Source organism: Lissotriton helveticus, chromosome 6 (genome assembly GCF_964261635.1).
Source record: "Lissotriton helveticus chromosome 6, aLisHel1.1, whole genome shotgun sequence".
NCBI lineage: Eukaryota > Metazoa > Chordata > Amphibia > Caudata > Salamandridae > Lissotriton > Lissotriton helveticus.
This window is the reverse complement of record NC_136067.1, coordinates 1,175,229,971-1,175,243,874: the sequence shown is the minus strand read 5'-3', so window position 1 is coordinate 1,175,243,874 and position 13,904 is coordinate 1,175,229,971. Positions and strand designations below refer to the sequence as shown.

General features: G+C 42.4%; 1 protein-coding gene across 20 annotated transcripts in view; it reads right to left on the bottom strand.

Annotated features, from left to right (window-relative positions):
• EPB41L2 (erythrocyte membrane protein band 4.1 like 2) overlaps positions 1 to 13,904 on the bottom strand; it is a 1,174,544-nt gene that overhangs the window by 493,457 nt on the left and 667,183 nt on the right. For all 20 annotated transcript variants that reach the window (XM_078648868.1, XM_078648862.1, XM_078648871.1 and 17 more), the window contains one exon: positions 7,237 to 7,312. In XM_078648868.1, the coding sequence (XP_078504994.1) occupies positions 7,237 to 7,312 (76 nt within the window). The remainder of the gene's footprint in view (positions 1 to 7,236; positions 7,313 to 13,904) is intronic.

The following is a 13,904-nucleotide window of genomic DNA, read 5'->3' as shown; positions in this document are numbered from 1 at the left end:
TATACCCATACATCAGAGTGGACTACAAAACAAATAGTAGGAACCCGGGTTACAACACGGATAGCGATGGATCCGAAACAGGTTCAAATAGTTCAGGATCTTCATCGAATTATAACTACTCTTCTAACAGAAGAACGAGGAAAAGCAGAGGCAATTCCTTCAGACAAAGAGGGCACCAACAATTCCCCCAATGGCCAACATTTCAAGGACCACAACAATATGGTCCACAGTATGGACCACCTCCAGGACCATTCTTCTATGGACCACCGATGTATCCTCACCAACCCCCCATGAACTGGGGCTCAAACCAGGTGAATCAGAGTAACCAAGGACGCCCTTTTTTAGGCCGGGGCCAAACCCCCAACAGAGGAAGAAACAAAACAGGACAACAACTGAGATGGGCACAACCTGTAGCAACAGAGGGACCTCATACACGGAGCAAGGGACCCCTAGAAGCATCAACGAGCGAACCCCAGACTTAGTAGTGAATCTATCTGACACAGTACTAACACCAATTCAAACCATGGTTTAAAATAAAGGACTAGGTTTTTTACCGACTGCCAATGTTGACAAATTCAAACTATGTTGTGAGTTGAAGGAATTTGTGAGAAAGTTAAAATTACAAGTGTTCTTCAAAGAAAAAACAATACAGAATAAGACAGACACAGGCCTCAAGAAAAAGTCCACTTTTATCCCGCCTTCTGCAAGTCTACCAGTTGAAATCCTGGCTTTTGAAAAAGCAATAATGCGGGAAGTAAAGGAACTAGACCCACGAACAGCAAAAGTGTTCCACAATATGGATAATCAAGAAATTCAAGCAGTCCATGAATTATCAAATCTTAGTACCATAACGATAAAACAGCGGACAAGGGTGGTGCGATAGTGTTACAGAACACTGTGGATTACAGAGAGGAATGCCTCTGCCTCTTGGGGGACCCGAGAAATTACGCTGCCATCAAGGACGACCCAACTGAACGTCTGAGGATATCTATAGCATACCTAACCGAAGAATCCCTGGCAAATGACTGGGTAAGCAAAAAAGAAACGGAGTTTCTAACGAACACCAAACCTGTCACCCCGTATTTTTACACGCTCCCAAAAATACATAAACGCCTCATAAAACCACCTGGAAGACCCATAGTCTTGGGCATTGGATCCATCCTCGAGCCACTTTCCAAGTTTGCGGATGCATTCTTGAGGCCGTTGGTACAAAACACAGATACTTACTTAAGAGACACAAAGGATGTACTCTGTCTATTAAAAGATCAAGCCTTTGAACCTTCCTCCAACATACTAATAAGTCTGGATGTTGAGAGCTTATATACGAGCCTCCCCCACAGAGAAACCCTGGAAATCCTTGAGGAAGTTCTATTCGACTGCCAGTGGGATTACAAAACTCCAAGACATGTGGTGCTTGAATGCTGCCGCTTGGCACTCACTGAAAATTTCTTTCGATTCGAAGAAACATTGTACCGTCAACTACATGGGACGAGTATGGGCAGTACATTTGCGCCGAGCCTGGCGGGCCTTTACGTTCATCACCTCGAAAAAACAAAAATACTGCATGACAACAACCCATACCGAAACCATATAACATTGTGGAAACGTTACATAGACGACGTTCTAGTAATATGGAATGGCAGTGAAGACTAAGTAAACTCTTTTTTTGAATGGCGGAACCAACAGGACACATTCCTATAATTCACTATAACCCTCAGTAGATCCCAACTAGTGTTCCTGGATCTCAACATTATAGCAGAAGAGGGACATCTTAAGACCACAACACACTTCAAGGCTACAGCCCGGAATTGTTTATTGAAGTATGACAGCTTTCATCCAAGGCATTTAAAACAGAACCTCCCATTCGGACAGTTTCTGAGGTTGAGGAGAAATTGCTCGAGCAAAGATGATTACAAAAAACAGGCGGATGACTTGAGTGTTAAATTGCATGAACGCAACTATCCAGAGAAGTTAGTAAGAAATGCAAAAAAACGGGCATCCAATAACCATAGGGATGCACTGTTGGAACCAAAGATGAGGAACACAAATGAGAATCAGAGACCAATCTGTATTACCACGTTCACAAAGGTATCAGACCAAGTCACTAAAATAGTGAAAAAACATTGGCCTATTGTAAACAGTGGAGAATTAACCATACCAACCCCAATGTTCAGCCATCGACGTGCCAAGAGCCTCAAAGAGCATTTGGTCCACACACGTCCAAGATCCAACCAACCTCCTGCTAGACAACAAACCCTACCCACTGGCCATTATGCATGCAACAATTGCAGCGTCTGCCATCTGACAACCAACACGAAAAATGTGATCTTCAACGATGGAAGCAAATGGGAATTGAGACAAATGTCAAATTGCAATACCAGCGGAGTAGTGTATATGATTACATGCACTTGCAATTTGCATTACATCGGGATGACTACACGCAAAGTGAGCACTAGGATAGTGGAACATCGCAGCACCATCAGGTGCAAAAGGACTACAACAAGAATGACAAATCACTTCATCGAATCAAATCACACCCCCAATGACATGAGGTGGGTGGTATTGGAAACAGCTAAAACCAAAGAAAACCAAGAGAGGTTCCTACATGAACAACGATGGGTGTACAGATTACGTACGGACACCCACGGGTTGAACGATGACATTCCCTGGGGTGCATTTATATAATGTAGGGTTCACGATTATGCTTTTTTCTCCATCTGCAATTCTACAGAATAAGTGCAATACCAACCTGAAGCATAGCCAAATGAGACCCCTTTGCCAAGTTTTTTGGCCGCTTTAATATATGTCTGATATATCTTTCACTATCAAGCGGCATGCCACCAACACCAGTTATACCTTTTATTACGATTAGCAATCGTCAATTAATTCTATTTCCAAATTTTGTTTTTCCTAAAAACCTATTAGACATGCCCCTGACTGACATGAGGCTAAGTAACCAGACGGAGGAACTATTATAACACACCTCGGGTCTGCACTGAACTAAACTTTATACACCAAGCGATGATTTCAACTTTGCCTCCATTTAATTTTGTTGCGATATTTTTCACTTAATTTCTGTGAATCTGCTAATAACATATAAAACATATTGATATAACCGAGACTATGGCCAGTCTCGAACCGACGCAGTCGGAATTGGTGAAATCCCCAGATAAACGAAACCCTCCTCTCTTTCTGGGCACCCGCGGGTTGAGGCATACTTCTAAGATGGCCGCCATAGTTAGACCGGTCTAGTGGTTGAGGGCGTACCTTCCCTCTTCCAATACCGGAACAAACAAATACAACCGCCAGGCGGGAACAAGGCAAGATGCGGTCCCGGGGAGGTGTACTGAGTAGGTAGAAATACGCGATTTCACCATACAGGATGTAAGTACTAAATCTGTTTTTCCGACGGAAAAGCCACTTTAAAATACAACGTGTTTATTCACGGAAGCGGTATTTCCGACATAACGACTTTTTTTCAATGTGTACCTCGTCCTTCCAGCAGTTTATCCCATAAGTGAAATCGACCCCCCAGAGTGACCAGGAAGTGTCATTTCTCACTTTAAAAAGTAACTATTGGAGTTTCTCTTAATCTGTGTACTTTGTATATGTTGGGTTTGTTATATGTTTTGATCACAATAAGTCCTGTCTTGTTTATTTGTGTGAATTCACGAACAAGGTTCACGACGTTTTTTGACTAAAGAAAGCCTGCACGCGCCAATATGGCGCAAATCATTCTTTATACACACAGAATGAGAGTGGCTGGCAATGTACTATGTGTACCTCCCTGAGGGGAAGGTCTGTCATTAACAATGTGCCTTATTTTACAGCACCTACCAATTGAGAGGAACAAAAGTATGTATTTTACTAGAAATGCATGCAAATAATATTGCTTTATCTTTTTGATTTATTCACTATCCCCACTATTGGGATTTAGGAGTGGCATATGCAGGGCTGGTCCCTGCATGGTCCTGAAGAAATGCTAGGGGGTAGCATGAAACATGTCGACCATATTGATCACTGAGTCAACCACATTATAGGTTGCCCTACAGTGACATTAACCCCACTTTTAATATACCTACATAGGAGCTCAATAAAACAGTTAGGCCCACTAAGTATGGTATTTTTAATACTCACACACACCCACTCCACTTATTATTCTTTTTTGCACCACACATAGTCATTTCACACTAAAGTGCTCCTACGAAGTCTGTGAGTCGCGGCACGCCCCTTTTCGTAGAGAACTGGGAGGGCCCCAATGATGAAGCATGTCACCGTGGGGAAACCCCGGTGAGTGAGGGGACACTAGAAAGAAATTTTTCTTTCTTTAAGGTATTATGATTTAACATAACCATACACCTGAACTGAGCTAGGTCTCAGGGTCCCAGGACTGGGACCCGCTTTTGGTCCACAAACATGCCATATGCAGAGCCCTCACACAATTCTTTTCTGGATCTGCTGCTTATTGGTTAGTCTGTTCCCTTTTTTCTTTTTTGATTGTACTATCACAGATCTGAGGCACTCCGTTATGTTGCGGTTTGTCTGATGTATAGGGTTTGGTGTGTGTTCATCCTAGTCCGTTTCTGGGTGATTCTGCTGAACGTGTGCTGCTTTTGAGGGTTTTTTTCACGGCAAAGTTTTACTTCTGCGTCTTGGCTGCATCGAAACACCTTACTGTCTAATTGTGGGTTGAAGGTGCTTGGTGGACTCATGGCTTCTTATGTAAGGGCCTGTGTTGCCTATTCAGTTTTTTCTTTTTCCTTTGGTTTCTTTTGTGTCTGTCACAAAGTGCTGTTATCCAAGTCACCTTTCTTTTGTTTTACACACCGTAACTGAGGTTGGTGTCCCACCTTGCTACATTCTTGCTTTGTAAAGGCAGGGACATTGAAGATGGACAAGAAAGTGGAGCTCCTTTGTGGGGTAACTCCAAGAGTGGTGGGTTGCTTAATACCTTAATATGTGCTACGCTGATGGTTTCGATTTCAAACTCGCTTAATGGGAAAGAACCTGAGCTAGGGACTAGGAGCCAAATTTGCAGTCAAAAAGTCTGCTAAGTACACAATCATAAGCTCTGTACATTCAAATTACCTTGCAGCATTGCACAAACACAATTCTGCTGCAATGAAAAGTCTTTCGGGCTTGCAAAACGTTTTTGAAACCCTTCCTGAATAGCAGGGGGTCATGAAAAAAGTGGGTCACATTTGTTGGTGAGTCACAAATGTAAATGGTTGAAGTTTGCATCAATTTGGAGTAGAAACTGATTCAAAAGTGAAAGACTCCCCTCTGAGATTTGTTATGGGTAGCCTCAGGAGTAGTAAACAACTGTCCAGGGGAAGCTCCAGAATACATGCTCCCAATAGCAAGTTCTCTCCTAGGATTTTTTTTTTAACCAACACCACAAGCAGCTGTTAAATCAATGCTATCATGCAGACGAAGCAATTAAAGGATGGGGTTCTACTGTGTCTTGCAGACCTCCATTCCTTAGTTTGAGCCAATCTTCAGGGATTTGAGGCCTCTTGATTCATTATTATCTATGAACCAGGGAGTTTAGCAACCTCCTGAGAATATATGTTTTACAATATGACTTATTAGGGCATCAGTCACACTGCAAAATGTAGCCGAGCCTACAAACCTCTAAGTGTGCAATTTGAACCTTCTTTTTCACCAACAGGGCTTTGTATCAAAGACCCTAGGTGTATTTGGTAAAATGTGATTTTCAAGGATCGAGTAAGTGTATTCTGTCTGTTTGTCAAGGCAATGCTCACTTTATAAGGAATAGGAAAGCTAGGACTCGGAATAATTACGAGCATTGCTGATTTTAATTGACAAGTAGGCTGATGACACCCAGGTTTGACTGAATGAAAACATAAATCCTTAAGTGACAATGCCTTCAAGTCAGAAATGTCGCAAAGCTGTGGATGAATGAATATGTCAAAGTATACTAAACCTCAAAGGCACTAAGACTGAAATTCCTTTACTGTACATTCTAGGAGAATAAAATGTATATCCTAAAGAACCTGTGCTAATTTCAAAACAATGAAACATATAAAAAATGTATCCCTCTACACTAACAAAAGGTTCACCACGACCCTAAACATTAATAATGTAATACAGTCATGCTTTTTTCGGCTGTACACTTTATAGCGCTTTTATCTCTTCGCTTTTTTCTCCTAAAGTGACTTCAATGCATGACTTTACAGCAGCAAGACAGACTATTTTAACAGACACAATTAAGACGGTCTAAAAAGGCCATTCACAAACTCAAGATGATTTAAAACGTGGCTAAAAAACTTAAACAGCGCTACCATATAACACCTATGTTCGCCCTCCTTCATTGGCTCCCTGTCAATGAGAGGACTCAATCCAAGTTAATGTGACCAGTACCTTATTCTCTTTAGAGCAAAGAACTCCCACATGTAATCATGCATAAAATGATGCATTCCATCTCGCTAACTAGGCTTCAGTTCATTATCACTTTCAACTGTTTCAGCCTTGCGAAAAACCTTGAGTTGTAAGAGCATTCTCTCTGCAACCCAGTTGTAGATCTCATTCTCTCTACAAATTCACTTGGACTCCAATCTTCTAAAGTTTAGAAATGCATTAAGGAGGTTCATGTGTGAGTATTGCTAAATAAAGAAAAGTTTCCGCCTGTACCAGTGATGCCCTTACTCAAATAGAAACTTAGTTGCATATTGTTGTTGGGCTGTGTGGCTTCTAGAGATTTCTTTGCAATGTGTTACTGAGAGTCACACATGATTAGAAACAGTAAATATTGAAGTTGAATGGTAAATAAATTGAAGCATTAAATAAAATAGACCTGAGATTTGGCTGAGGGGCGCTTAGCAGTCAAATATAAGAACCCCAAGGCATGAAAAGGGGCACGTTTTCAGTGTGTGATGATTTACGAGTCTTACATCTTGAGGTCAGTTATTATCAGCGACTTGGGACATCATTTTCTGAAACCGCAGTAGACTAATTCTAACCTGCAGAAACGTGTCTAAAAACTGCAGATAAGACATATAGGGGAGTCTCAGGTCTTTCATCCACAATGAATTGATAATGAGTAATATATATGCAGCAACCAAATAACCTTTATTGTTAAGTGTTAAGAGACATTTTCTGTTTGAGGTGGGCTCTGTAGACCTGTAACAATAAATCAACATTGAGATAAAATCTTCAAAAGCACACTAGATCATCAGTACAATATAATAAATGAAGAATTAATCAACTCAGTACCTGGTGATATCTTCTGTCAGATTTGAGGGATCAAGCGGATAAAACTTCACGTTGAAGCCAAACAGCCAGGGGAGACCTGAAATTGTCAGCAGGAATTGATTACTTTTTAAGCCTCAACAAAAATGACTTAACATCAAACATTCATTTAAAATTGTAATAAATAAAACACTAAATATATATATAGCCAGCCAATTCAAGTTAATTATAATTGTAATGCTAGTTTTTAGTTCTACGAGTATACGTCATTCAGATTCTAAAATAAATACTGCACTCTGTATACAAAATGTAATTTTTAGGCAGTTTTTGTTAAATTTGCACACAAGGCAGACTAATATCTGAATCTTACCAGCAACGCCAAAGCCATAGTTCTGGCTCTGCATTATAGTGCATCAAGATATGCATACAAACCGATACACATGAAGATACCCAATCACAGACACGCAATCACCTATGCACACAGGTGAACATGTGTACAGGCACATATGCGTGGCTCTTGGGATCACTGAATGCTGTGCCTCTAGGTAAAGCTGCCCACTGAATTCTGGGCGTGTTGGGTGATATAAATTGGGGTCTACTTGTTTACAGGCCTCTGGGGAGAACTGGGCGATGTGCCCAAGAAGTTAAATGGATAGTGTGTCTTAAGCATGCACTTGGTAGTATGAAGCAAGGGCACCTGGAGGTGGGCCACTGGGGATCACTGGGAGGTGAGCCTCTGGGGAGCAGCAACATGGTGAGTCTCTGGGGATGCACTGAGAGGTGGGCCTCAAGGGGCTGTTGCGTGTTCCGAACAATCTGGGGAGCCCTACGCGTTGGTCATTAGGGAAGCACTGGGTGTTGTGCAGTTTAGGACGGTATGCAGCAGGGTGCATAAGAGGAACTGCTACAATGGTTCAATGCCACAATATCGTGGTAAACAAGATCGCTGACAAAGATACTGGGCCCGATTTGTATGCCGGGCGGTAGGGTCACCAACAGGTAGTCGGTGGCAGTGCGAACACTGACATCTCTATGGCCTGACCGCCGCATTACAATGCTGGTGGTCGGACCCACTTCTGTATGACGCAAGACTGCCGCCTCCGCCAGGAACAGAGATCCCTGGGCAGCAGATCCCTGAAAGAAGGACAGAACTATGGTGCCACGTGCCGATGTGCTGCATGCAAATGTGGCAGTGCCATCATTAAGAGGGTAAACGATAGTCTTCCTCCCCAATAACAGGAGACATGGGCACTATGACAAGCTTTCCCAAGATGCAGGCATGCTTCAAGAGCACACTCACTGCTGAACTTGACAGGCCTGCAGTGTTGCTAACACAGTTTGTACATGGTTGCTGATGGAACCTACGTTCTCCAGCCACTGCTGGGACCAATTTGTAATGTGAATGAGCAGGTTATTTTTTAGTCGAAGGATGAGCCTTTCTTTGCCATTCCCAGCCAGACAGTGGGAAACGCGTGCCTGCTGGGGTCGGGAGGCCTTGATATGTATACAAATGATGGCCTCCTCTCCAAACTGAGAAGAAGCTAGTGAGTGGCACAGGCACTCTCCCGGCACATGTGGTTTGCAACCAGTCATGGTGTCGTCTATTTCAGGGAAACTGAGACCATGAAGTGTTGGATCAGGAGACGTGCACCTCAATCAGTACTGCCACTTACTGTTGGCATCTTCACACTTCAAAAGGGTGTCAAAGACACGAAGAGGAGTTTTGGCAGAAGGAAAGGGAAACAACTCCTACACTTGGAACGAAACTACAATGTGTCATGTGCTATCCACAGGCTGAAAGATGGGCTCTGACTATGCTGCACTAGCTGTATAATATGTCCGCCACATTTGCCATTCAGCCGAGCTAAGAAATCGCCACCAGATCATAGGCTCAGTTGCTGGTGAGGGCGGTCATGCTAGGGTCCAACGGAGGACCTTAATGCGTCTGAGCATGGGTTCTGGCCACACACAATCACACATACATATATACTCACACTCATCTACATGCAGACTCATTCATTACCTCATCGTCCCTCCCTCGCTTCCCTTCCTTACACAATGAGGCATCCCTGCCTCACCAGACACCCATATCCACGTGATTTATCACGTGAGTACTATAAATAGTCCCCAGCCCCCACACACCTCCTGTAATACCACATGGATCGAAACCACACCAAAAGGTTGGCCTGGACCATCAGGGAGGGAGGGAGGGATGTAAGTAAGGGAAGCGAGGGAGTAGGACTCAGAGTAATGCAATTACCGGTAAGTAATTGAAGCATTACCTCATCGTCCCTCCCTTGCTTCCCTTCCTTACACAAGGAGGCAGGGATGCCTCATTGTGTAAGTAAGGGAAGCGAGGGAGTAGGACTCAGAGTAATGCAATTACCGGTAAGTAATTGAAGCATACCTATCCATTCACATGTGTGGACACATATACCCCGAAACACAAGCTCATCACACGCACACACCCACTCACAACACGCAGGAAAACATACACATACATTCATGTATACTTACACGCAACCAATATAAAAAAAAAATACTCGTCAAAGAGTGGGAAAGGGTCCGTAAGATTTCCATCCCTACCCCACTGATTGATAGTCGGTCCTGGGCACTTCAGGGCTTAAAACTGAAGTTCTACTTCCAAATCTATTGGTGATATGTCCCATGATCATGGAAGGAAGGACTGCACAGTGCTTTGCTGGACTGAGGAGGCCATTTCCTCAGGGGTCACTGAAATCTTCAGCTGGGCAAAGTTCAACTCGGGCAACCAGGTGCCTGTGCATTTAGTGCATGGACAGTGCCATGTTGCCTGACTCGAACATTAAAATTGCCCGTCAGCCTGACCTTCATTAGCCTGATAGACATTCTTCAAGCTTTGGAAAAAAGGTGGTAGGGAGGGATCCTCCGCCCTTAGTGATGGGCTGCTTCTGCTAGAACCTCACCATTAATTCCTCTTCCTGCTCACAACAGAGGACTAATTTACAGACTACAGATCAGTTCCTGGAAGTCATTATGCGAGTTAAACAAATATGCTCTGGAAAGCACAGACAAAGAGGAAAATGTGCTTTTATGCAATAGTGTGCATGAAGCAGTAGGAAAACCACCACAGTTCCATTAACCCCATGGCTGCTCAGCACATTCCCCTGCTGTGCTGAGAAATCGTAAATGCCATACAACATGACGAGCTGGGCTCGTCATCAGTGTAGCAGCAGGCTACTTCATGACGAGCCCAGCTCGTCATGAGCCTGGAAGGGGTTAAGCAGCCAGAGCGACTGAAAGTGTTAGAAGCATTTACAATTTCGGTAGAGTCTGATTGACTCAGTCCTGGGCACTTCAGGGCTTAAAACTGAAGTTCTACTTCCAAGTCCATTGGTGATATGTCCTCTGATCATAGGTTCTCTAGGCACTTTTTCAGACATTAAATTACCAATTTCCAACTAAATAAATTATGGTGGATACTAGTTACCATTATAATCAAGATCTGATATGACATGACAAGACTGGGTTATTACTACTGACAGGGTGCAGACTAAACATGTCCAGAAGTTCCCCTTGGTGGGATGTTGCAGCTGCATCCAACGGATTTGGGTTGTATGACTTGGATATGTTCATCTACGACTGTAAGGTGGATACTGTGTACTTCATTAGAGGAGGTTACACAGTTCTGCAAAACGTCCGTTTAGTGCGGATTGAGTTCATGATTACGGTGGCCTAGTTTAAAAAAGGTACATCAACTCTATTGCATATTTTATCAATCTGTATAGCTAAGGGAATTTATTTCACATTGAATCTTACTGAGTTAGACAGTCTCCACTTAGTAATTCTTTAAAACTTGAGGAAAGTGCAGTGACATTTTACTGATCCTATTTAACCATGATGGACAAGATCAGCTGTATTGGGATCAAGGAGGAGTGTGACCCGGATACGTTTAGATCTATTGGCGGCCTTCAACGCCATCTAGCATAAAATCTCACTCTCCTGGGTATCAAATTCAGAGTGTGTCCTGCGTCTTGCTTTACTGAGCTTTTATCTCCAGCACTGTATCCACAGAGAAAAGACTAACTCAGTCTACTCTGAGGTTTTTCCAGGTGAATATGGAATTCCTCAAGAGTTGCCTTTAAGTCAGACCTCTTAAACATCTATTTGACCCCTGCTACTTCAAATAATTTGATCGATTTGGAATACCTTTGCAATGTATGCTTACACTGCTCAGCTTATCATAAAGCTAGACAGGGATGAGATGCAGAGTAGGCTAAAATTCAAGGAATGAATCACAGAATCAGATACCTGGAAGCATAACAACACACTAACACAGACCTCTGATAAGACAGAGATTATGATCTTTGGCCAAATCAAATTAATCTAGGAGACAATTACTGGCCAAGAGAGCCCGCCTCCACTCTGTTACCAAAACCAGGAATGAAGAATCTGGAATTATACCTGGATGATAATTTATCGTTTAGTCATCAGGCCAACAAAACAGTGCATAGTGGCTTTTTATATCACAAACCTTTAAAGAAAATCTGTCCTTTCTTTTCCACAAATGTTGGTTACATAACCCCGAATTTTTTCAAGCATTGACAACTGAAATGGTCTTTAACTGTGAATCTCAAAAGTCCATAAAAAAAGACTACAGGTAGTGCAAAATTTGGCACTCCATCTGATTTTTGGGCACAGAAGGCAATACCACATACCAGCTTGCAGACAGGATCTCCATTGGCTTCTTGTACAAGAGAGAATCTGGTCTACTTAGGCCATGAAGATTTCAAGAAACAAGAATCTGTAGGAGAACGTTCACAGATAAATCCAGAACATCCACTTCGATCATCCCAAAGTCATAATTTGACACTGCTAGGGTCAATAAATCCTGGTGAGGAGGATGGCCTTCAGATGATTATCAGGTTAGCACTGAACACTCTCCTAACACTCTGAAGGAAACAACTGGTCATCTACCGTTTAGGTAAGCCCTGAAGACTCAAATAACAAGCTGGAATTGTTGTCTTGTAATGTTAATTACCTTCAGCACCAGGGTGCTCTTTTTTGATAAACAGTTCCACTGTATAAGTTCCTATAACACTACATAAATCCTGTAATTTTCCAAAGGCTTTTTTTGTTGCAATTTTATAGCGCAAAATTGGCAGGGCATTGAAGTGCTATGCCAGATTATGTTACACAAGGTCAGATTCATCTTTTTCATAGACAAAGGGGCATTAAGCGATTTCCCCAGAATCACAAGATGTAGAATTGAATAGAATAGAATATGCTCTTGTATAGTGCATGCCTACCCGAAAGTATCCCAGCGATGCGGACGTGCGGATGTAGAGCCTGTGCCAGCAGGAAAACCTGGTTGCCCAGTCCAAAAGTGTAGAACTCTGGCCATTAGGCTACATCTTCTGAAGCTTAATTTTGACAATGAAGGACGACATTCCAGTGTAAAATGGAGCCATGATAATCTGGAATTCTGCTTTACTTGAAGCTTGAAAAGTCAATGTTGCGTATCTTTCAGAAAAGTAGGGAAACTAAGCTGGAACTCTAAGGAGTACATTTTAGGGGGGTGGGGATTACATGTATATATATGACTTAAGGTCATGACAATATCAAATGCCCGAACAAAAATATTTTTCCTTAATTTTGAGACCTTCATGCAATGTTGCTACAGTTAAAGCCTCCAATATACCGGTGAAATAAAAGCCCTCATTGTTCGTGTACTGCTTTAACATTTATCTTAAGACACCTGACCATCTTGCAAGGGGCAGAAAACGTTGCAACAAAAGGGAAGTAACGCCTTCCTGAAGGGCTATTCAAGACCTTAACTATAGAAGCCCTGCGGGGCTTGGCAAACAATAGAGCAGCAGGTGCTGGTCCAAGCCGTGTAAGGGGCCTACTTCACAAAATGAGTATCTGTTTTTTCTACTGAAGCTCCTTACAATCAGAAATGATAGTTAGTATTGTCTTTAATGTTATGCCTACATGCCACAGTATCAGGGATGTAGCATACCAAACACATGAAAATTAAGCATTAGATCTGCACCAATAAGACACTTGGACACTGTTGCAGAGTGACAAATTTAAAATAAAAAGGGACATTCAGCATTGTATGCCTACAAGAGTTTATTTTCTTCCTATGTTCAGTAGTATGCTGTGGGCAATGTCAAGAATGTGTCTAGGCTCCTCAGTACTTCAACCAAACATTGCACACATTCTTGACGAAAACAATAAAATTACTAACGCACAATAAAAGTAATTCAGGCGGTCACTGCTTTCCCACTGGGGAATGTCTGAGACAAATAAAGCATGGCTTGTGCCGTTCCCTTCTAAAATACTCCTTAAGTGTCAATTAAGCATTCTGAAGTTCAGAGTGACAGCAGTTCCAGTTACAGATGCCAAAGTAGATATGAAAAAAGAGAAATCCGAAAATGCCCATGCCAACCCAACTATCATAAAGAGCATAGTCTGCTGTGTGAAGTGTTTTGCTATATTATTATTGAACTTATAGACTGCATGTCAAAAACAGACATGAATGAATGCGGTCTTGGAGAACTGAGCAAATCTGATATAATGAACTGCAACAGACACATAACATAAGCCCGTCTTGCATGGGGTTGCTGTAGGAAAGAGACAAGAAATAATACTAGTCCTTTGCAACAACAAGAACTGGCAAGGCCAATAGTCTTGTCTCCGGGAGGTTT